The sequence below is a fragment of the Armigeres subalbatus genome, chromosome 2 (assembly GCF_024139115.2).
Source record: "Armigeres subalbatus isolate Guangzhou_Male chromosome 2, GZ_Asu_2, whole genome shotgun sequence".
Classification (NCBI taxonomy): domain Eukaryota; kingdom Metazoa; phylum Arthropoda; class Insecta; order Diptera; family Culicidae; genus Armigeres; species Armigeres subalbatus.
The window spans coordinates 334952042-334976316 of NC_085140.1; the positions used below are offsets into that span (position 1 = coordinate 334952042).

At 38.3% G+C, this 24275-nt stretch overlaps 2 protein-coding genes across 2 annotated transcripts; both read right to left on the reverse strand.

Moving 5' to 3' along the window:
• Nucleotides 1-4544: 4544 nt before the first annotated feature.
• LOC134209990 (uncharacterized) lies at nt 4545-17979 on the reverse strand. The gene is given in 5 exon segments (XM_062686008.1): nt 4545-4828; nt 5590-5650; nt 5706-6106; nt 6109-6876; nt 17782-17979. Coding segments are annotated over 5 exon segments (1593 nt in total). The 5' UTR covers nt 17861-17979.
• A 2198-nt stretch (nt 17980-20177) lies between these two features.
• Nucleotides 20178-24060, reverse strand: LOC134209991 (uncharacterized protein K02A2.6-like). The gene is made up of 4 exons (XM_062686009.1): nt 23886-24060; nt 23000-23529; nt 21244-22859; nt 20178-20583 (listed from the first exon to the last, which is right to left on the reverse strand). Exons 3-4 carry the CDS (start codon nt 22344-22346, stop codon nt 20178-20180), a joined length of 1509 nt encoding a protein of 502 aa, XP_062541993.1. The 5' UTR covers nt 22347-22859; nt 23000-23529; nt 23886-24060.
• Nucleotides 24061-24275: the final 215 nt, after the last annotated feature.

A 24275-nucleotide genomic window follows, 5' to 3' on the forward strand; every position in this document is an offset into this window, starting at 1 on the left:
AACACTGTTGCAGGTCCTATGCGTGAACTGCAACAGGGCAAAAAGAAAGCCCCTTCGGATATTTCCACGTCCTGGTGGAATCGAATTGGAACATCACACAAGGGAAATTCGCAACTTCAAAAAAAATCTATCGTCCTTATTGTGGTGTATAGTGGCCGATCGTATACTGGAAACGCTGCCTGCCAGTCACACCAGATTCGATGGATGGGCTTTGGCGCTGAGATAAAAATGCATGTAATCAATTATTCACCAGCGGCCATGCATTATGTATTGCGGAAACATCAAATTTCGATCGGAGCGTTTTCGATTTTTTTCTGACACCTCGACATGGGTGTGCGCTTGCCGGAGCTGTCGGTGTCGATGGTGTTTGTGTTTTCACAGGACTCAGCCCTGCTGCTGAATGCAATGCTAGCGGCCAACATCCCCCAGAACTATGGGTTGCACCTACAACAAAGAGCACTTCCAGCGAGTGGATGGATGTTGATTCCTGTTCTGTTCACCTAAGCGGACTTTAAAAGGACTCTACTACGGAAAGGACTATCTTTCGGTTGAAGAATAGTAAAGAAACGTCTGGACTACAAGGGTGTCAAACAACTTCTGTTTATTCAGATATTCGGTTTCCCCGATTATGGTTTTACACTTCATCTTTATCTCTCACTCATTAACTTCGAAAGAGAGCTTATCGTTTGCTCTCTAGAGTTCGAAAGTGGTATCTTCCATTTTGCCACCACAACTCCTCCTTCCATAAGTAACTAGCAAATATTACTAAATTAAATAACAATTCTATTTCAGAAAAGAAATTATCCTATTTCAAAATTACATGCTTCTTCGATATGTGGCTAGTAATAAACATATTCCTCTTTTCTTCTTCTCTTCATTCGTCGATTAGACCTTCTGATCGGTTTCACTGCCGGTGAAGTTATCTCATATTCTTCAAAAGCAGGAACCTCTTGAAAACGAATGAATCTGCTGCAAATCCATAAAAATCTGAATCCGAATCAGAATCTTCTTCCCTCCTTCGTTTGCTGTGTGGTTCGTTGCTCGGAAAACTACTTTGTAAGCCAAAATCCTTGAGCTGAGGAAGAATCGGCCTTGCGATAAGCAGAACTTGTACATAGTGCTTCTCCCCCTTCGTTTTGTGGTTCAGTGCTGTGGTAATCATTATCGTTGACAAAATGCTGTGCTGGAGTGGATCCCAAAATCTCTTCTTGTACACAAACTCGTTTCCGAGTACGATGAGAATCGGGACAGACCTTGATCTGGCGTCTATGGGCTGAGATCACTCGGCCCCCAAGCGATACCTGTAAAACATTTGGAGAGATGTGCATTAGAAAAGTTGCTGGTAACCACTGTCTAATATCTGTTTTGTTAGGAATTTTATAATAGATCAGATCATATTTTTGCAGTTTGTTAAACAGATTAGCAGTTTTGTCAGTATCTGCACAATGTGCGCTTTGGTTATCATCATGCTTTGTTTTTGTCAAATTTTGTTTAAAGCTGTGTTTTGGGTTAATCAAGTCAAGTGTTGTTTTTGGTTTATACGATAGCAGGCGCTCTGAGGGAAAACTTCCATCCTTTCCTAGGCATATGTTTCTGTAGTTCATAAGGAAGAAATATACTTGTTCATCAATGTCCAATTTACGAATTTCCGGATCCAATAGAAATTTTTTTAGAACATCCTTTACCAAACGAACCATCCTTTCTGCCTGCCCATTACTTTCTGGATGGTATGGAGGGCTTTTCAATACGACGACTCCTTGTCTCTCAAAGAACTTGATAAAATAGTTCGAGTTGAAAGGTGGTCCTCCATCTGTTACCAGTACGTCCGGCAATCCGTATCTCGCCATGATGCCTAAGAAAACCTTGATGACTTTCTTATGATCTGTCCCAAACCTCATAAGCTCGACCTCCACCCATTTGGTGTAACTGTCTACCACCACTAAAAATGTCTTTTTTTCAAAATAGAAAAAATCCGCATGAATCCTGCTGAACGGTTTGTTTGTAGGAATCCACGGCGAATATGGCGGTTTCTTGGCAGCTGGATTTGTTTCATGACATATTCGGCAAGATTTTACATAGTTTTCTACATCCGTATTCATCCCAAACCAATATACAGTTCTTCTGGCCAACTGTTTGATCTTGTGCATGCCTGAATGGTTGCGGTGAAGCAGTTTTAAAATCCCTTTCTTCATTGACTCTGGTACTATCACCCTGTCTTTGAACATAATGCATCCATCTACCTCTTCTCGGCACTGGTTATGTGAATATACGTCGATGAACCGTTTTTCAGTCCATCTGACTATCCGTTTCTTAAATAATCCATAATTTTTGTAAGAAACTCGTCACGCCTGGTCTCCTCTGCTATTTGCTTGTAATTTATGGGAAATTCGTCTGTGAAATTTAGGCTCTTTACATATGCTCTATCTAATTCTCTAGGTACTTCCTGTGCGAGTGGAAATCGCGAACAAAAGTCTGCGTTACCCATTCGGTTAGATGGTCTATAAACTATATCGTAGTCGTAAATAGAAAGTTCAAAAATATACCTTTGTAGCCTCGTAACCGACATCGCGTTCTTACCTTCTTTTCCAAAAATTCCGATCAGAGGCTTATGATCGGTATAAATGGTAAATTTCTTTCCGTACAAAAATTTATGGAATTTCTTGACCGTGCTGACTACCGCTAACGCTTCCAAATGGAGAATCGGATATTTCTTCTGAGCTTCGTTCAAAGAGAAAGACGTAAAGCAAATTGGTCTTTCCTCTCCTTTGATCACGTGAGCCATTACACCACCAAGACCGTAGTTGCAAGCATCAGTTACTACAATTACTGGTTTATCTGGGTCAAAATACTCCAATACTTCTGGCTTCAAAAGAAAATGTTTGCATTGGTTGAAAACTTTTTCGCATTCTGCATTCCATTCATACTTTGTATCCTTCTTCAGGAGTCCATACAGAACACTTATGCGGGAAGATAAATTTGGAATAAATTTTGAATAATAGGTTATCAAACCTAAAAAAGCCTTTAATTCCGAGACATTATGCGGAGCTTTTGCTTCACTAATCGTCTGAACTTTTCGGGACACGGAAGAAGACCATCCTCAGTCAAAACGTGCCCTAAATATGGCAATTTATTCACGAAAAACCTGCATTTTTTAAGGTTTACCTTAATGTTGGCTCTAGACAATCTTTCTAGCACTAAATAAAGTTTCTTTTGGCAATCCTGTAGATCTTTGCCAGCAATAAGGACATCATCCAGATAACAGAAAACGTTTTCTAACCCCTGCAACACTTGGTCCATGACCCTTTGAAAAATCGCAGCGCTAGATGATGCTCCCTGAGGAAGCCTGTTATAAACATACAATCCTTTAATGGTACACACTTCGAAAACTTCATGTAATTTTATGTCTTCCATGACCGACACCTGCGAGCATCTCTGAAGACACATATTTATGTCTTAACTTAATTTTACATTACTCAGTCTTTAGCAATTTTGTAATTTTACACGTTCATATTTGTTTACATGTAAAATTACATTCAGACGTAAAATTCAGTAACACACTTAAACTTTCGTCAAATATACTGAATTCAATTGAAACCGATACTTCGTAGCGAGGTTGGATTTATCCCATAACCGGTCAAACCTTTTCTGTATTGGATTCGGAATTGGCCACAGTATAGCCCTTCGCAAATTAAAACAAAATAAAATTTAACGGGTAATCCAACTACCTACAATAGTTTATTCAGGTTTTCGACTGTCTATCATTGTATTGACTAAAATGAAATTGATACATATTTGTTGCCGTTATAATCAGCTGTTTTTGTCAGTCGAATTTGGATGAAGTACACAGACACGCAGTTTGTACGGAATTAATTATAAGACGATTCAATACTATTGATCAATTGAATTAATTATGTTAAACTTAACATATACATATTTAGACCATAAATCATAACGTCACTAATGTCTGAAAGTTTGTTTGTGTGTGCTTCGGATGACTATTGAAGTCAAAATACGTATTTGTAAAGCTACAATCAAGGGAACATCAATAAATTACTTAACGCTTGAAGGGGGTTGCCCGAAGTGTGACAATCCATACAAATTTTTTAAATGATTTATACAAAAAGTGTAACAGGAGGGTCGAAAATGGCCAATTTTTGCGTTACGTTATTAATGGATCTTCCCTAAAGGAGTAGAATTGAATAATACTAACTCGTCCAAATATAATAAAGCCATTGGTAAAGCAGATAACGTCGGTGTAGTGTCGAACATTGAAATAAATAGTTTACTAAAAAGCATGGGATTTATTAGTAAATGTAAAGCTTACATGGTGAATCAAACTTATAAAGAAATGGAAATAATAAAAAAATGGTAATAAAGTTGACAATCTCTCTTGATGTTTAGTTCGTTACTACATTTCGCGCGAGAAAAGATACAAATCTTCAACGAGTTACTGATACCTTAACACTACAGTATATGCTATTCATAACAAATATAAAACTATTATTGTTCCAAAATAACCGTAACCGTTCGCATATCCATTTCAGTTACGGCGATGAATAATTTGCAATGGCAGCAATTACTCGCTTCACCGTTCTTTGTTGTTGTCCTTTGCGAGTCGCGTTTGACTTCGATCCAGTGGCCGGCAAAATCTTGAAAAAGTATTCCTGGACTAATTCCAAAAACTTTGAGATTTGCTTCATGTACATGAAGTTATGCACATAATGAATGCACAACAAATCAGCTACTGCAGCGACAACATTCTTTGTTCCTTCGCTCAGTCGCGTTTGATCCGCGAAAACGTAATGCATTCGCTCCCCATTTCCGCAATCTGCAAATTAAGATTAAAAAACAAAATATAAAAAGGTAATTGATTTTGTTGAATGCTGTTTAGGTTCACTTCACATCATACATTGATAAAATTTGGTGAAACTTAAACATGAATCAACTATGATAATCCGAACACAAACTGTCATTTAGCTAAACTACTAATAAAAGCAAATTAGATCTATCTTCGTTGAGTTGTTTATTAATATGAGGTCAGTATGCTATTATGGCAATATAGATCATTGAAACATCTATATTAGTCTAAATTACTCTATATGTTCCATTTAATAATTGATATGCATTATACTGCTCCTATTCGCATAATCGTCCCATGTCTATTTCCTACAACTTGTGTAATATGCCATTGAAATTATCAAATTTGTTTTACAAGGAGAAATACAAAAAAATCTAAAAAAAAAAATGATAAAACCTGCAAAGTTTCTGAAAATTTGGCATAATATTCCTTATTTGTATACATTGCTATGGAACTAAATGGACTATAATTATATTTATTTTTTGCGCAAAAGTGTATCAAAATCTGAAATGTGACTGGTATGTGACTAAATTGCAAGATGGGAAAAAACAAGTGGGTTTGATTTTTAAATTTCTAGAACGAAGCCAATGTTATCAGTTATTCTTAAGAATGAGGAAATTTTTGATTATTTATGGAAGAAAATCAAAATCGTCAAAAATCGACATATGACTCTTATATGAATCGCTTTCTAATTTCTAATTTTACTTCAAAACTTAGTCTTTCAGAATTACCTATGGCAACAATAACAGAACCGGAACAATCGAGAGTTATGTCGACCATCTTTGTTCCAACCTAAAGAAGAATAAAATGTTAAGCTATAATAATTTATTTAATATGTTTTTGTTACCTCTTTGAGAATGATGATGTCTTCAATGTTTTCTCCCAATAGTCTGCACAAATATTCAAAAATATTGTAGTCTGGAGCCGCTGTGTCCAGATGACTGATCTTACGATTTGTCTTCGAGAAATCAATTATTTTTGATCGCTTAGCCGTGTAGTACTTCTCCAATGAATCCGCCGATACTCCTGTCGCACACTCAAAATGGTAGTACAGCAGTATCCTCCGTCTGAGAACGGGGAGATTTTCTAAGATGTCTTTCAAAGGAATGTTCTCATCGTACCGATATCGAACGTAAGATTGTGAGGCTTGTAGGAACTCATGTGTTAGTAGCGCTGGTTCATCACGTGTGAGCTTCGAAAAAACTTCTTTGCAGCATTCATTGGTCGTGTTTTCCCAATACTGTTTTTGGTTCCTGCTCTCACATTCCGGTTTCGTCGTAGTTCTATATCTGATTTTGCCACATACTGTTCCTTGAATCGATTAAGGTACGAGTTCCGATTAATCATCTTATGTTTCAGCCACACATGTCCGGTTCCTGATCCATAGCCATCATCGTCCACAAAGCTTAAACACGGAAACGCATTGAGAATTTGCTTCGAAACAGTTCCTATGATGTCGGCTCGGATTTGAGTGTCAATCATCCGTAGTTGATCGACCACTGAATTCGTAAGCCCACTCAAATCAGCCTTTGTCAGTTGGATAAGTTTTGGGACACACTGACTTGGATTCTCGTCCCGAAATTTTTGCAAATTTTGCAGGCGATTCATGACATTATCACTTATCTTCTGCCAGTTTACTTCAAAGGTTTGAAACTTCAGTTCACATGAAGCGTGTTTCTTAGAACTCATTATGAGTGTAACATCTTGCAGAGGCCTTTTCTCCGGATTATTTGGATTGCAATTTTCATCGTAGCCAACAGTCTCGTCGACTTGTTCCTCAAGAACTAGAACTTCGTTTACCGATTGATTTGCATTATGTTGAGTGTCGATCCCTGGATTCAGTATGGCCTCTGATGTGAATGGTGTTTTACTGGAGCTTGGAAGAATAGAGACACTTCCTGAAGGAGCGTTCATCTGCTGTAGGAATATCGTAGCACTGATGTCTTCATTTGTAATTGTGTTGTCGGTAGATCTCTGCGATTGCAGCTGAGTTATAGCGGCGGTGTCTATCATTGATTCTGTAAGAAAAAATATAAAGGGGAATAAAGAACTTCTAAACATCTTTTTAGATCTAGAAGGTCGAAAACAGTATTTACTACGTCAAACAATTGGTAGGAGTTCTGCTAAAATACACCAAACGTCAATGGAAAATTGTCTATTTTCTTGAACAAGCTTTTATGTAGCAGATCCAATTGATCACAAATTGTGTCGGGTATCTCTCAATCCCTGAGGATATCAAACAACAAATGTATGAGTGAATTATATCCGTATGCATTTTACGATCAACATATCACAAGTCAGATAGAAGGGCACTTGATGCGGTTTCACAGAACCTCAGTCAGTCGATGGAAGATGCAATAGATGTGTTATCAGTGTGCGGCGTTATACAGCATGAGACGTTGACTTCAGCGATATGAAACAGTTTTTGCAACAACGAATTCTATCGAAAATCATTGTTCCATTACCCAAAATATATCCACAAATAATACCTTTACCATAATCCAGTTAACCTGTAAATGCCCAGGATAAACTTTTAATTTTGAAAACCATATATCTCTGAAGTTTGCAGAGGTTTTTACTCGGAATTTTCACTAAAATCAAGGGGAATAGTTTTACTTTTAGGAACATGAAAACCCTCCTCTTCGCAGTCTCCCCTCTTTTTAGGGTTAAGAAAACTAGGTGGCTTAAAAGCGTAATTTTAGGCAGCGATATATGAAACTGATCAAATTTGGCTTTTTAATAGTCTGTTTAACAGCCCGTATGAACAGAGCTATTAAATATGATTCATTTGTACGAAATGTGTTCAAATAATGTAACAAAAACTTTCTTAAGGCCTCCAATACATCTGGCAGATTGTGGTGAAGTTGCTCTAAATAAATTAAAATTTCATATGCTGAAGTATGAACCTATAGTGATCCAACAAGTCCATATAAGTCCCTAGAGCTAATGCTTCACCATTCAAATAAATTCAACACAGATATTCTAGGTTCTCCAAATTGTCCGGGAGTTGAGCTCAATTGGTCTACCATGTCAACTACGCCTGATATCAAAAGATATCAAAAGATGTCAACCCAGCGTGTCCATATAAGTCCTTAGAGGTCATGCAAATTCTTCACCAGTCAAAAAAAGTTTAACGCGGATATTCTAGGTTTTCCAAATTATCTGGGAGTTGCAGTGGCGTTTCCCTAACCTCAATCTACCTGTGCACTGAACTTAAATTTAAGGAATTGGTGTGTGAAAATGCCTAGAATAACTAGATTTTGATTAGTATAAACGACTCTGATAATTTTCTTTTCTATTTGGATTGTCAAAATGTCAAAATTTTCACTTTTTGGGTCAGGGTGCACTACAGGGTGCACTACAGGTAAAAAGTGAGGTTACGCGACGTCACTGGGAGTTGAGTTTAATTGGTCTACCAGGTCAAATACGCCTGGTATCAAACGGTTAGCAACCCATGTAAGTCCTAAGATCCCAAACGAATGCATAAGTTCTGAATACTTTATGGGTGTTTTGTAAAAATTTGAAAATTCTCCTTGTTAGTTAGATCTTTAGCATATTGTGCTACCACTCACACAGGCTCCAGGGACACATAGACACGCTGAATTCCTATAAGTTTGGCATCAGGCCTAGTTGATCTGGTGGCTAAAATGATCTGAACTTCAGGACAACTTAAAGAACTTAGAAGATCTGCTTGGTCCTGATTAGAATTGCCAATCATTCCTAAGAGCTTCAGAGATTTGTATGGACATGATGGGTTGCTTTCGGATTGGTACCAAACGTACCTGAGCAGCACCAGTAAGTGGTTGCAGCAACTTGATTGGGACTGAATCTGGTCACATATAAGTTGCAGTGGCTCATGCGGAACATGTGTGCTGCTAGGGTAGTTGACGTGATAGACCAATTGACCTTAACTCCAAACAATTTGGAGGATCTATAACATCTACTTCGGACTTTTTTAGATAGTGAAGCATTCGCAAAGGCACTAGATGCGTACATAGGCATGCTAGATCTCTATGAGTTTAGCACCAGGCCTAGTTGATTTGGTGGACAAATTAGCTAAACTCCAGGACAAATTTAAAAACTTAGGACATCTACATTGTCCTAATATGAATTTCAAATCATTCCTAAGAGTTTTAATGACTTGCATCAACATGTTGGGTTGGTATCGATTTGGTATCAGGCGTAGATGACCTGGTACACTAATTGACGTCAAATCCAGCACAAATTTGGAGAACCTAGAACATCTGCTATGGACTTCATCAATAGTGAAGGGTAATGGGGACGTACATGAACATGGTGGTTTACTATAAGTACGATTAAGCATTAAAAACCGAAGATACATTCGACAAAGTCCTATTGTAATTGAGAACACCAATTTCAGGATATTTTAGATGGCCTTGAATTTACAAAAACAATTCCACTATCTGTTCATCTAACTTTCAAGGACCTGTACAGATCCTGCAAAGTAGTTTGGAGCATTTCATGCACATAAAATTATCATGTATTAAGAGCAATTGCAGCACGGACTTCCTTGTATTTTGGAAAACTTTAAATATTGATTGGTACAAAACTTGCAAAAATCTCAAATAACTGAATCACATAGAACAGCACTAGTCATGAAAGCTGATTTAAGGACCATTAAATCGCCAAATATGACCAGTTTTATATATCACTGCTAAAATAACGATTTTCTGCCAGCTAGTTTTCTTCAGCATGAAAAGGGGGAGGATATTAAACGGGAGGTTCCGTGTACATAAAACTACAACTATTCCTCATGACTTTAGTGAATCTAAGCAAAAATCTCTGAAAACCTCCCATAATTTTTCATAATTAAACGTTCGACCTGGGCATTTACGGATTAAGCACTCACATGGGCTCTAAGGATTTATATGGATACGCTGGGTTGCTATCGGTTTGATACCAGTCGTAGCTGACCTGGTAGACCAATTGAACTCAAGTTCCGAACAATTTGGAGAACCTAGAACATCTGCGTTGCACTTATTTTACTGGTGAAGCATTCGCATGACATCTAGGGGCTTATATGGACACGCTGGGTTGCTATCGGTTTGATACCAGTCGTAGTTGACATGGTAGATCAATTGAACTCAACTCCCGGACAATTTGGAGAGCCTAGAACATCTGCGTTATACTTATTTGAATGATGAAGCATTTGCATGGGCTTTAAGAACTTATATAGACACGCTGGGTCGCTGTCGGATGATATCAGGCGTAGTTGAGATAATAGAGCAATTTAACTCAACTCCGGAATAATTTGGAGAACCTAGAACATCTGAGTTGGACTTAATGGTGAAGCATTCGCATAGGCTCTAGGGACTTATATGGACTTGTTGGATCAGTATAGGTTCATGCTTCAGGCACATAAAATTTTAATTTATTTAGAGCAATTTCACCACAATTTGCCAGATGCATTGGAGGCCTTTCTTAGGTTTTATTATATTATTTGCACAAATCTGACCCTATACAATCGGCAACAACCTAGGCGACGAATAAAGGATCACGATTGGAAGCTGCAAGTCGCTAGGTTTCGCAGGTTGTGACAAGATAATCTACGATGAATTACATTATAAGGAAGGAAGGGAGGAAATGTACAGATCGGTGATCGGACCGGACAGTCTGCATATCGTATCGATTGACAACGACCAACTTTGCAGCCTTTCGCGAAATGGTAGATCTAAGCACTTTCTTCTTTAGCAAAATATCCACAAGGTCACATGGAGATCGCCAAACCAAGGAACGGAAAACTAAATCGACCACGTTTAACCATCTGTCATCTTGAACGTCCAGTGCGAATATTGAATCCGACCACTATCTCATTACAGTATGCCTGTGCTCAAAACTCTCGACGGTGTGCAACACGCGTCGAACATCGCAACCTAACATTGGGCGGCTAGAAGACGGTAGACTTGCTCAAGAATACGCGCAGCAGTTGGAAGTGGCACTCCCAACGAAAGAGCAGATCCGCTTTTTTGAAGAAATTACGTCGAATGTAAGCAGTCAGTGCAGGAGAAGAATGCATCATAGGCGAGATTGGTGCAACACCGTACGAGAGCGAACAAAGCACTGTACAAACTAGAAATACTACAATAAGAGATCGGCGAAGACGCTATCTTGTTTCCAATCGAACCGTCAAAAGCGGTTCCAATTCGACTTGTTTACTTTTTGCATCCATAAGAAGCAAGCAAAAAGTTCAAGTGATGCCGGTATTATTTTCACGATTTCATGCATTTTCATACGTTACCATTTCGACAGTTTTTCACTCCGCCGGTCTCTGGTTATAGGGTGGCTAATACAAACGGGTGCGGAATAGACAAAAGCGCCAGCATGAAGATCGCGACCGTGAAGAGACGGAGCAGCTGTACCGCGCTAATAGCACATGGAAGTTGTATGAGAAGTTGAGCCGTTTTAGTAAGGGCCTCGTGCTGCAGGGAAATGTGAAACGGCATTAAATCTTCTTACGGACGAGCGTGAGGTGATCTAAAGTTGGCGGCAGAACTGCCTTAGCAACTACCGCGCAATCACATTGCTGATCGCCGCCTACAAGGTATTCTCCCAAATTGTATGGCGTCGTCTAACACCAATCGCAAGAAAGCTCGTGGGGTAGTACCAGGCGGGATTCATGGGAGAACGCTCTACCACAGACCAGGTGTTGCAGTAGGTCAGATATTGCAGAAAGACCGCAAATCCAACGTGCCCACATCATCTATTCATCGACTTCAAAGCCGCATATGGTACAATCGATCGGGACTAGCTATGGCGGCTAGTGTACGAAAAGGAATTTCCGGATAAACTGATACGGTTGGTCAAGGTAACGATGGATCGAATGTGCGTAGTTCGAGTTTCAGGGCATTCTAGAGTCCCTTCGAAACGCGCAGAGGGTTACAACAAGGTGATTGTCTTCCGTGCCTATTTTTCAACATCGCTATTTGGTTTCGCCGACATTTTTTTTATCTTTGTTTGATATTATGGCAGGTAACTTTAAGAAGATGGGAAGGGAAACTGAACTGAAAAGGGAAGCTAAACGTATTGACTAGTCATCAACACGTCCAACGTACTTTGGACTCTGCAAAACGCCTCGATCGAATAGAGTTCGCCTCCGTACCAAACTGAGTATCTACAAAACACTCTTCAGCCCGGTAGTCCCCTACGAACACGAGACCTGGGCAATGCTCGTAAAGGATCAACTTGAGGTTTTCAAGAGGAAAATGTTGTGTACTATCTATGGCGGTGTGCAGATGGAAATAGTACTTGAAGGAGGCGAATGAACCATAAGTTGCAACAGCTGTTGGGAGAACCATGTATCATTCACATCGCGAAAATCGGAAGACCGTCGTTAACCAAGCATCTAGCCAGAATGTCAGACAATAACCCAGTGAAAAAGGTTCTTGACAACGATTCTGGCACAAGTAGGCGATGTACGCAGCGAGCAATGTGGTTCGATCAGGTGGAAGACGATTTGCTGGGGTGACGAAATCGAGGGGGTTGAAGAATTTGTATTCTTGGGCTCGCTGGCTATCGCCGAAAACGATACCAGCGGATCAATTCGGAGAAGCATTGAAAATCGTACATACTATGAACTCCGCAAGTTGTGGGCTAGGATAAGGATAAAACTTTTCGTAAAGCGAAAAGTTCTCCACTGGTTCACTGGGTGTAGCGTAAATTTCCTGTCCTTTGTCTCATGCTAGATGTAAAGTGTTCTGTTTGTGCGCCCTCAGGTCGAAGACGGTGATTCTATCTTTTTTTAAAGACCCTCCGAATAGAGTTTTCCGTCGTACCAAACTGACTATCCACTAAACGCACGTTACATTGATAGTCCTCTATGGATATGAGACCTGGAAAATGCACGTAGAGATCCAACGCGAACTTGGGGTTTTGGAAAGACAGTGTTGCGTACCACCTGTGGCGTAGAAGGCGGACGGTACGTGGAGCAGACGAATGAACCACGAATTGCATCATCTGTTGAACCTTCATCGTTCACATCACAAAAATCAGAATACTACGAGAGGTCAAGCACTTAGCCAGAACGTCGGATTTGTAAAGCATCCGTAAACTGCATAGTTGGCGACGTACAGCCATACACCGAGTGGTATGGATAAATCTTTAATTAATATAAATAAGGCCCTTAGAAATATTTAATAAAAATTATGTCCTATTTGCCTTCGAAAGAATTTCACGCTTAGCTGCGTCAGTCGTCTAGCCGCATTTGCGTACTGTGGAGTGTGGGTTTGATTCCCGTCCTAGTAAAGAGAAAATATTTCGTAAAACGAAAAATTCTCTTCTGATCCACTGGCTGATGTGTAAATGTCCTGTCCGTTATCTAATACTCGGTGTTAAGTATTCAGTCAGTACTACCAATGACCATCTGTTTTTGGCGTACATAAAATAATATGTTATTATATTATATAGTAATTCTTCTAAATGCGATAAGGTGTTGAAGGTATGGTTTGATCTAATAATATGTATGAAGTTATTTGATTTCTTTTATGTTTTATCAAATACGTCATTCTTTCATTTGAAGAATTTTGAGAACAGTTGTGATCCACATCTATCATTTTAATTGATCTCATAATTTTGTGATCAGTTTGCGTACCGCGAAAAGCGAGATGATTTATTGTAAATCAGCTCTCTGGCTTGGAAATGGGCCCTTGACATAGCGTATCTTAATATGATATCAGTCAAAATTATATGTGTGAACTTTCACATTAAATTGGTTTATATTAAATGAGTATATAGCTTGTAGCCTGCATGTCTATATAACAATAGGTGTGATGTTGTAGTTCCAGTAGAAAACCTAAGTGAGCACTATAATGACTATCGATGTTCTCCAGTTTCTGGATGTCGTATGGCTATGGCAGAGATACGCACTACTCGCTATGCAGTTGCGACATTCGGAAATAGAAAACCTCACTTTTGGAACTGGAATTGCAATAAAACGTTAGTGTTTTAGACGTATAAATGCGTATAAATCAATGAAATCAACATTTTAAAGCATTTCTGGGCAAGACACAAAACCGGACAAAGATATTTTCCGAGACGCACATTTCATTTTTACAAAATATTGTGTCATACGGTTTGGTGACATAGGCATGGTTCCCCCGAACCGGTCTTTAAAATATGTTAACGTGATTAAGATTGTTTTATGAAAACAAATTTTTGGTATTTAGCGTCTTAGTATTTCTACCGTATGGTACTCGAGTAATGAAACAATTTGAGTTATATGAGTCTGGTCAGAATTGAATTTATGAGAATTGTGGAAACATTAAAAAAATTAAAAACAATAAAAAAAATGCTCGCTGGTCGGCTGCGTCAATATACAAATGCACATTCATTGAGCAAATGATCATTCATTCGATTACTGACTACTTTTGCCCTGTCATATACAGGTGCGTTATAATCAAGAGTTACTGTTAGATCTATGAACTAATAGCATTATTACTGCACTTGAGCTTCTCAAATCGAACAAATCGGCAACTGTTGGTATTCATTCATGGACCGATTCCGAGTACCTATCACGGCGAAATTTTCAGAGTACGTAAGGCGCATTCATAAATACCAGACAACTGTTATATCCCACAAACAACTTTCACTTAACACTTTTAGTTTACCGTTATTCGTTCCTGTATTGCAATATTAAAAATTCACAGCCAATCTGTTAATGTTCTTACAGAAGCAAAAAAAATAGTATGTTTTGCATTATCAAATGACACGATTCAATTCACAGTCACAGGTGTAGTAAAGTGTAGAAGCCTGGCTGTCAAAAGTTTTGAATGAAAGGCCTATGCATCATGACGTCATATGACATCATATGAGGGCATTTTTTATCCGTTTTCTAATGGCGAGTGAAGTGTCATGAGGGCAATTTATTTTTTTTTATTTGCATTTTTTGGCTCGTGCGACAATATAGCTTCTCGCTTGGGTCGTGCAATTAGCATTATGTATCACTATTTGAAATTTGTATACTATTGCTGATATTATCCAAAACAATAAATGACGTCAGTAAATAATAACGTTATAAATTATTGCATCATGACACCATATAAGGGTGATGTTTATACGTGTTTAAATATGAGTAAATTCTCATAAGGGCAATGTTTACAATTTTTTATATTAAATTTGAAATTTTCAAAGGCAGAGTTTATGACATTTTTATTATACGACCGACCGACCGATTGGTTGCACCGACTTTTCTGGGAACTTGACGAAATAGTTTTGTCCATAAACCACAATTTGATATATCCATAGCCCTGTCCAATAAGAGCATATTCAGATTTCGACTTGAGTATGTTACTATGTACTTACGACACCCCGATGGTATTCATATCATGGCACAAGGTAACAAGAAAATAATTTAAAGACTATATTTAATAAAGACAATAATTGGTATGGCACTCTTCTCAACATTATTGTACCATGGTACAATTAATACCAGTGTGTCATTAGTATAAAGTGAGAAAGAAGTATATGGCTTCTTATGGAATATCTGCATCGCCATACACGGATATTACGCACACAAAATAAAGATTTCCAAAACAAGTATCTATTTAGTTGAGTGGAGATAAATCCTTTGTAGTCAAAAAAACTGTCAAATGTGTCTCCGAAAGAGCACGACGTCACTATTTCAATGTCATGTGCTCCTAGTACATGATCAAAAAAACGTACTCAACCATGTGTTTTCTCGTCTGTAGATTCCACTGTCCATAATAAAGAGTACTTTGGGGTCGTTTAAAAATAACGTCCACAGTTTAAGCAGGGAGGTAAAGATTTTATGACAGTGCGTACACTCGGTATACAAAAAGCGTGACAGAGGAGGGGGGGGGGTCTAAAAATCTTAAAAAGTAGTGGACGTCATATTTGAATCACCCTTTGATGAAAAAGTTTATACATCTATTTACCCTATTCTTCACTAGGAATAGTGACCATGACGTTTCGTGTCAATTAACTTTTAAGTAATAAATAAAACTCGTAGTCTGCTCATGCTCATGCTCAGTAATAAATAAAACTCGTAGTCTGATAAACTATAAGTTTTTGATCAAACTCATATTATTTTATGCTTCTATCTCGTTTTCAAATCAGAAGCATAAATTAAAAAAAAACAGCTGTTGTGGACTAATATCAGGCCAAGTGCAATTGACTTTTTTGCCAAAAAATGTATTTGCCCAATTGATTGTAACATTTATAACTGTTATTAATTAACGACTGGAAAAATTGTTGCATTAAGGATCTGGCTTTCTCAACCCAGAGACTGAGAAAACCAGATCCTTATTGTAACATTTGTTTAAGGTCAACTCTCGTTACCCCATTCTTAAACAAATATCACACCAATTCTTCTGGCCGGTTCACACGTGCAGCACTTTTTCATTTTTTGTTTTGGATTTTTAAAATAGTTAGAGGTTCTATCGCCCAAATCGCAAATCAGTCTCGATTTATTTTGTGATGGAATTCAATGAGATAGTACCAACTGTCCTTTGGGCAGATGCTAACTCCCAAAGCTACAACTAATTTTAACTTTTAATCTGATTTGTGCAACGTGGAGTAAGATCAACTAACAGCGATAGGGTTTGTTAAAATATTACATAACGAAATATTCTTTTTTTGTTACGTATTGTTGCCCCAAATATATGAAGCAGGGTTTTTTTAAACTTTTATTATCGTGTTTTATTATAATTCTAGATAAAGTTCAACACCGATGGAGCAAAGTTCTCAAAAAGTTAGCCGTTGTACTCACCAATATCTTGTGCAACTGCTACTGTCTGCTACTGACAGAATAGCTAAATTTTATAAAAATCGTTTTAACCGAGCTGAAAAACATGTATTTTATTATAATATAATAAACTACATATTATGTAGTCGGAAGCGTTAGGCCATTCACCTTGACGAAACCGCACTGCTGCCATCTGGTGGAGACGGACGTGTGCATGAAATTACTATATTTCACCATAATGAAGATATTAAGTATATTTTAAAATGCTTTTAAAATGTTATTACCAATGATACCTATACTAAAAAAACTTAAATACGTTGGGTTAGAATTTTGGAAAAAAAAACGTTTTAGGCTTTTAATATCTAATGATTAGTATACTAATCAACACATGTTTTTTCAATCGAAAAAAAATCGCTTTCGTATTGCTAATCCCAATATAAATCTAATTTTTAACTCAAAAATCAAACCATTTTCGGCTAAAATGTGTTTTAACATTTCAATAAGCATTATAAAATTGACGTCCTATGTACCTCGCCCGTTAAAAAAAAAGCATCACCCAGTCCCCATTTTCATTTCGCGCTGCCGTCAGAGTCAATGAATTATTGGCAGTGGCTGATTCTCTACCTACCGCTTCCACATCCAGGCGTTAGGGGGCGTATATGCGCAAATAGCCAGCATGAGTTAACCGCCAGAAACTTGTACGGCGAAAGACATCTAACGCGGGTTTTCTCAAAATTAGGAACTTTTCATGAAAAACTATTTGGTACCGGTTATGAAGGTGGTGTCCTCTACTACGCCTACCAAATATTTTTTCGATTAAAGTGCTTAATTTTGAGAAAACGAACCTTAGATGCCTTTCGTCATACTGATTTCAGAAAGTTAACTCCTCGTGTGCCGCTGTAAGCACGCTCAAAGCAGGCGATTCATTGTGCCATAATCATCGGTGTAACAAGCGACCTAAACATTTTTAACGAACCCGATAGATCTGTCAACATTATTCTACAGAAATGTAAATACTAGTACGTTTCTAACAAGTGGGCAAGTAAAATAATTTTGAGAATGTAAAATTAACTGTAAAATCTTTGGCAAATCCTAGGTAAGTACATAAAACATTTGCCAAAAACGTGCGCATTCAAATTTGTTGCAGGAACAATACTTTACATGGGTTTTATATAGAGAACAAATGAGAATGATGTGTATTTACCTGTAGGTTGAGCTGCGTTTTCTACGAGAGGATGAATTTTCACAACAGGAGTCCACAGCTCATGCGCTTCAAGCAACATGAAAAGTTTATCTTTGTAAACATTGAGAACCAAGTCAGATGTAATACGACATCCATCTACCTCAGTTACAATGCTGGCGATGTTTTTTTCCAAGACGATTGATCCTGAAATTGAAATAGATCGAGGTAAGATTATGTTTTGCGCATATTTATTTTCAAGCAGTTACCTTGTTGGATTAGACTGGAAATGGTCCCATATGTAGGTATTGCAATGCGGTGCAAACGACTAAAGTCGCAAATGTTGAACACTGTGATTGCGTTTGCGTTCATCTTTAGTTTAGTTGATAAGGGGAATTGCGTGCTTATTGAAAATATATTCTTTGTGATTTTCGTGATATGAAACCAACGGTGACCGATCAATGAAATCCGTTATATTTCTGACCTCGGTACAGATCGATCCTCCTTCCAGTATGAACAATCCTTGTTCGTGTATGTTCTCGACAGCCTGTTTTTCACCGAAGATAATGATTTCGGCACCTTTCGCATAAACCAGTAATTGAATTCGTATCACAAAGAACCGCTCCCCGAATTCGTCGTGATTCAAAAACAAGTAGTCGCCCTTTTTGTAGCTATATCCACAATAAGAAGCTTGCTCGGCATAAATATTTTGTTCGTTCAGTAACCCAAAATCACCCAAAACTATTTTGTACGAGTTTGGCAAATACTGAAAAGATTCTACAAACTTTTCTACAAGGAAATCACGCTCAAATCTGGTATTCTTAGTATTTAGCCAGCCCTGATAATACTGATGATGTTCACTGCAGAATTTGACAATATTCTTGAAATTCAATGTGCTTCGTAAAGCTCTTTTGAAAAAGCAATGTTTCCGTTCACAAAAAAGAGTGCAGTATGTCATCAGAGGTCCCAGCCATAGCATAAGATGCGGGTAATGAAGAGTGAAATGGTGTTTGGGCTTCAAAGGGACATCAAACTCTCGAGTCCTTATCTCTAGATATTCTTTGATGAGTGATGCAAGTAATTGAATTTGATTTTCGCAAACCACTGGTGACGTTATAATATCAGTAAGCTGTTTAATCAGCATCAACATTGTAATCAGTGGATTACAGTAATCTATTACTCGGTTAATAAATATCAGGGGCAAAATTTGTATCAAGTGCCATATTTCACTAGCTTTGGCTTTAATGTTTTTGGACTTCCTATTGAAATCAAAAACAATTTTTGTTTTCAAATTAAGTTGTTTGAAAACACTTTTAATTCTCGCCTGTAAGAAGTTAACTGAAATAACTTTCTCCTTCACCAGTCTGCGAAAAATCAAAAACATGTCTCCATTAGCCCATCCTTCGAATAAATCATGAGCAACACAAGGTGCTGCGCCACAGTGAAACATTTAAAAGTAGCTCAGTTCATTATAAAAACAACTCGCTTTTACCCCACGATAAGGTTTTTCTGATGGAGTGTCTTTTATGATTGCATCATCATGGGCGTTGGATTGGGGGTTTCCTCTGGTTAGCAGTAGTCAAACAGTTCTCCTGGAATGCTTGGTGTTCAATATAGCAAAATCTACAAAAGTAAGAGCTTCTAGAGAAGTTCTCTGTTAGTCCTGCAATATGGTGTGCTCCCAAGTTGTCGTTCATGGTTATAAAAACCGAACCAAAGATCCTTTCCTCAAATCTCCCACCAGTAACTTTTATGCCAGTCTCTTCCAGTGTTTTCAAATCTTCTACAAGTCTTCTCAATACCTTATCTGCACCAAAATAGGCAAAATCTTTCGATTTACATAGCAGAACAAGCTGTATGTTTTCTGATAGGCAACGCAAATGTGGATCAAGGTTCCTATAACCATATATACGCATTCTAATTTGTGGCGCCCGGCGGCGTTTCCTATGGCATTCACCACTACTTCTGCAGCATCCTGGTAAATGAATAAGTTTATCGTTTTTTTACCGAAAAAAGGACTGTTTTTATACTTGAGCCCATCAACATAATCAGTCATGTGCCCGGGCACAGACAGTTTATCACGAAAGACTGCATTGTAGATTTTACTATCATTCAACATTGAAGAAAGTGAATCTAGAATAGGAACATAATAATAAAAACAATTATTGTGATCACTGTCTCTCTGTAGTTCCACTAGCGAAGGTGAAACGTATGAAAAATTTTCCTGGAAAATTTCTTTCGCATGTGGGTTGAACGGAACTTTCCACCAGGACCAAACAGATTATCGAACAAATTGTCAAAGCACATCCACTGCACGAGCTTTTGTTTCGCTTCATTAGACAGGTTGATTTCTTCAGACACTTTGTCGCACTTTAATCGTAGGTGTTGCTTTGCAACGGCTGTCGCTTCTTCCATTGCTTCTACGATTTCCTGAATAACAACTTCCATGACGTGGTTTTCGAAACCAATTTGAGAAACAAAGCTCCGAACACTTTTTCTATGCTTTTCCGAACCACAAACAACTCTTCCATCATATTTCCTTCACTCTCCTTCCCCCTCATTGACTCTTGGATGGATGCTTCTGGAACCTGACCATCGTCAATAGGTTCCGCACATCTATTTTCCGCCGCCTTAGGCGATTGCGGCTTGGGCGTTTCCTTCGTAATGGACATTCGTCGGTGGTAATACATGTTGTGGATCTTCAAACTATTCGTTGTCGTAAACGGTTTACCGGTACGACATTTCAACGGACAAAATACCGGATGTCCTTTCGATATATGTAGCATAACATGTTTGGTCAATGCTTTGAAATCATTGCATTCAAAACTGCAAGATAAGTCCGGACATTCCATTTGGAAATCCTTTTTGCGACCAACATGGCGCTGGCGGAGGTGCCTCTGGTAGGACACGAAGGACTTGAAAATCACGGTACAATCGTCAATAGGACACTCAAAACGGTTATTATTTTTATGCAACCGGACATGTTTTACAAACAAGTCGATATTTTCTATTTCAACATCACAAATTTTGCACTTTAACGCCATTTTTTCACTTTTTTACCTTGCCACAAAATTTTGAACCACTCGCGACGATTACGTTGACATTTTCACATGCAGCAGATCAAGTTTGGTTCATGTAATTTTCCGTCACCATACACTGAAATAAACTGCGTGAAAACTGAAATGTGTGTGCATAAGGTGAATTTGTTAGTCGAGATTCAAAATTATGACATAATAGATGTAAAATTAAAACTTGATATATTTTCATTTTGTGTGCGTCAATTTGAACGTAAAAATAAGTCATTTTTTAAAATACGTCTCATAATATTAAATCATTTTTCCAAATACGTCTCATTTAAAATTAATTTTTTTTTGGTGTGTATTGATTACCATAAACTTCCTCGATTTCTTTGATAGCAAAAGCTGCGAATAAGCTCCTGCCAAATCCAAAGTACAAAAAATTTTCGACCCCGATAACGCAGCAAACAAATCTTGGGGTAATGGCAAAGGATAGGTGTTCGGTATAATAAGCTTGTTTATGGAGACCTTACAATCGATAACGAGTCTTATGCTTTGATCTTTCTTCAAAACAACTACGACCGGCGAAGCCCACTCACTAGCACCCACTGGAGTGATTATACCATCTTTTTCCAGTGAATCTAAATGTTCTAACACTTTTGGCCGCAATCTCAGTGGAACTCCATACGCTTTTTTAAATATAGGTGTATCGTCTTTAAGAATAAGGTTTCCCTCAAAGCCGACTATCGGGTTAGACAAATCTTTATCAAAGCATGTGGGAAACTTACTCTTGATTCTGTCTACTGTTTCGTCCTCCGTTAGGGCATTCACGCGTTGTACCGAAGTACCAGAAAATGTATTTCTCCATCCATCGTAGAAGCAATCGAGCCATGTTCGCCCCATCAGTGGAACGAAGTCCTTATCACAGCGCAGCACCACCATAAACAGTTTTTTGATTATTCCTTTCATTCGCACACTTACGCGAACTTTCCCTAAAACATCCAGTCTATTTCCATCAATTACAAATAACCGTTTATTGCAGGCCTCCAGTGGACAATTTTTAAAGTTTCTTCGATACAACTCCTCGGATATAACGCTTTCGGCAGACCCGCAGTCAACTTCCATAGTTGTTTTCTTATCTTCAACAATTAACTCCGCTAAACATGGCTCATTAGCTCTACGCTTCGATGCAATCATCATGCATCCTAAAACTTCATCCTCAGAATCCGAGCTCAACTCATCCTTTAATCGCTTGAAAAGACCTGAAGTATGTTCGGCTATCGCAGGCTTAGAGGTTTCAATAAACTTGACGTCATGACGATTTTTGCGAGGACTTTTTCGCTTTAAACGAAAACAAAATTTCTTGGTGTGCCCTGTTTTGTTACAAAATGAGCACACAAAAGGTTTCCGCGGACTTTTGTATTGACTACCATTTCTGGAAGAAAATGAATTATTGTGATTCCTGTCTCTGCTACGACTTCTACTCCGATAGCTCCTTCGGCCAGGTGAACGGACTGCCCGACGTCCTAATCTAGCAATCACACTCCCTCTACGATCATCATCTCTATCCATTAACCTCGTTCTATCCGAAGACAACTCTTGACTAACAATAAGCTTGACGGCTCTTTCGGAAGTCAAATCTTCCTCGTCAAAAAGCCGCTTCTGTAATTGACGATCGTTTACACCAATCACTAGCGCGTCCCTAATAGCGCGCTCTTTAAAAGCACCAAAACCACAAAGTTCAGCTAATTGTTTAATAGCTAACACAAAATCCTCGGATTTCTCGTTGGGATTTTGCCGGCGTGTCCAGAATTTGAATGTATGAATAACATCCGAATCCTTCTTATCAAAGCGTTTTGGAGCGCTTCTGTTATTTCTTTGTATGACAAATCCTTCAAATTTCTACCGGGAAATAGAAGTTTCAGCTGTGTGAAAACTTCTGTACCACACACAGCTAGAAAAGAGGTTTTGTATCTATCCTCCCCATAATTATTATGCAGAAATTGCCACTCTAGCTGTTCCAGGTACTGCGAAAATGGGATTGTACCCGGAATAAACGGTTCGGTAGTCATCGTTATGGACATCCTTTATTTCAATTAAAACGCACAAAACACGAACAAAACACAAAAAAAAAAATCAAAAATTGCACCTTATCACAGGTTTGTCTAAATGTAAATAAAATTCAGCAAAAGCATATAAAAGCAATAAAAAAAATAATCACGTACCTGTAGGATCGCTGCGACGAACCAAAGCTCACTCTGAAACCAAGTAGCAATCAAGCGTCCAAACTCTCAGCACAAAAGTCAGAAACGTTAGAAGCACTCTGACCAACAGCAACAACAACAACGGCAAACCCTTCAAAAACAGCAACTTCCTGGGAGCCCTTCAACAGCAACAAACCGGGCCAAGCTCCTGAACCACAAGCAGTAGCAACAGTAGTCCAACCAAGCAAAAATCACAGCAATCACCTTCACCAAAATATCGCCAAACTGGACGGTCGCAACAGGGGTCAACGCCCAACGTAAAATGCACTTTGTTGCACGATGCACCGACAAATTGTTGATAGAATGTATTTCAAATGCGATGGCTACAGCCCGTAGTACACTGGTATAGTTCGATCTTTGACAGTCTACCACACCACTACCACCAAATAAACACAAGCGGTAGAATGATTTTGCCGCCTCTACCACAGTTTACCAGTGATGTCGTCAGAGATTCCTCAAATCGGTGGATGGCGGAGTTGGCTTCAATAGGGCTGTGTAAACAAAAGAATAAAAGAAAAGCAATGTATGAGAAAAATTAATACAATGAAAGAAAAAAAAAATGGAGTCCAATGAAAGAAAAATAAAACGCTTTTCTCTATAATTCTATGACAATTTCACAGAGAAAAGAAAAAAAAAAAAAAACTGCACTTAAAGCACTACAATCGTTAGTCTCATAATTCTTTGGCGGAAAAAGATGAAAAAAAAATCACTTCCAAACCAACGCTAACGACAATTTCAATTACTATTGTGCTAAAACTATGCCGCATCAATAACGGGTGAAACTTATTTATCTTTTTTTTTTTGTTTTCCACTAAACACGGTTTTCACGCTTAAAAGCACCACTTACGTGGATAAAATCACGCCAAAATGTGCGAAACCACAAACGGCCGTGAAAATTGGTGCTAAAAACAACACTTTCTCCTCGTCGCCACTGTTCTGTTCACCTAAGCGGACTTTAAAAGGACTCTACTACGGAAAGGACTATCTTTCGGTTGAAGAATAGTAAAGAAACGTCTGGACTACAAGGGTATCAAACAACTTCTGTTTATTCAGATATTCGGTTTCCCCGATTATGGTTTTACACTTCATCTTTATCTCTCACTCATTAACTTCGAAAGAGAGCTTATCGTTTGCTCTCTAGAGTTCGAAAGTGGTATCTTCCATTTTGCCACCACAATTCCGAGCAGGGATTTGACTGAGAGGGTAAGCGGCTGGCCCGGGTACATCGAGTGAAATA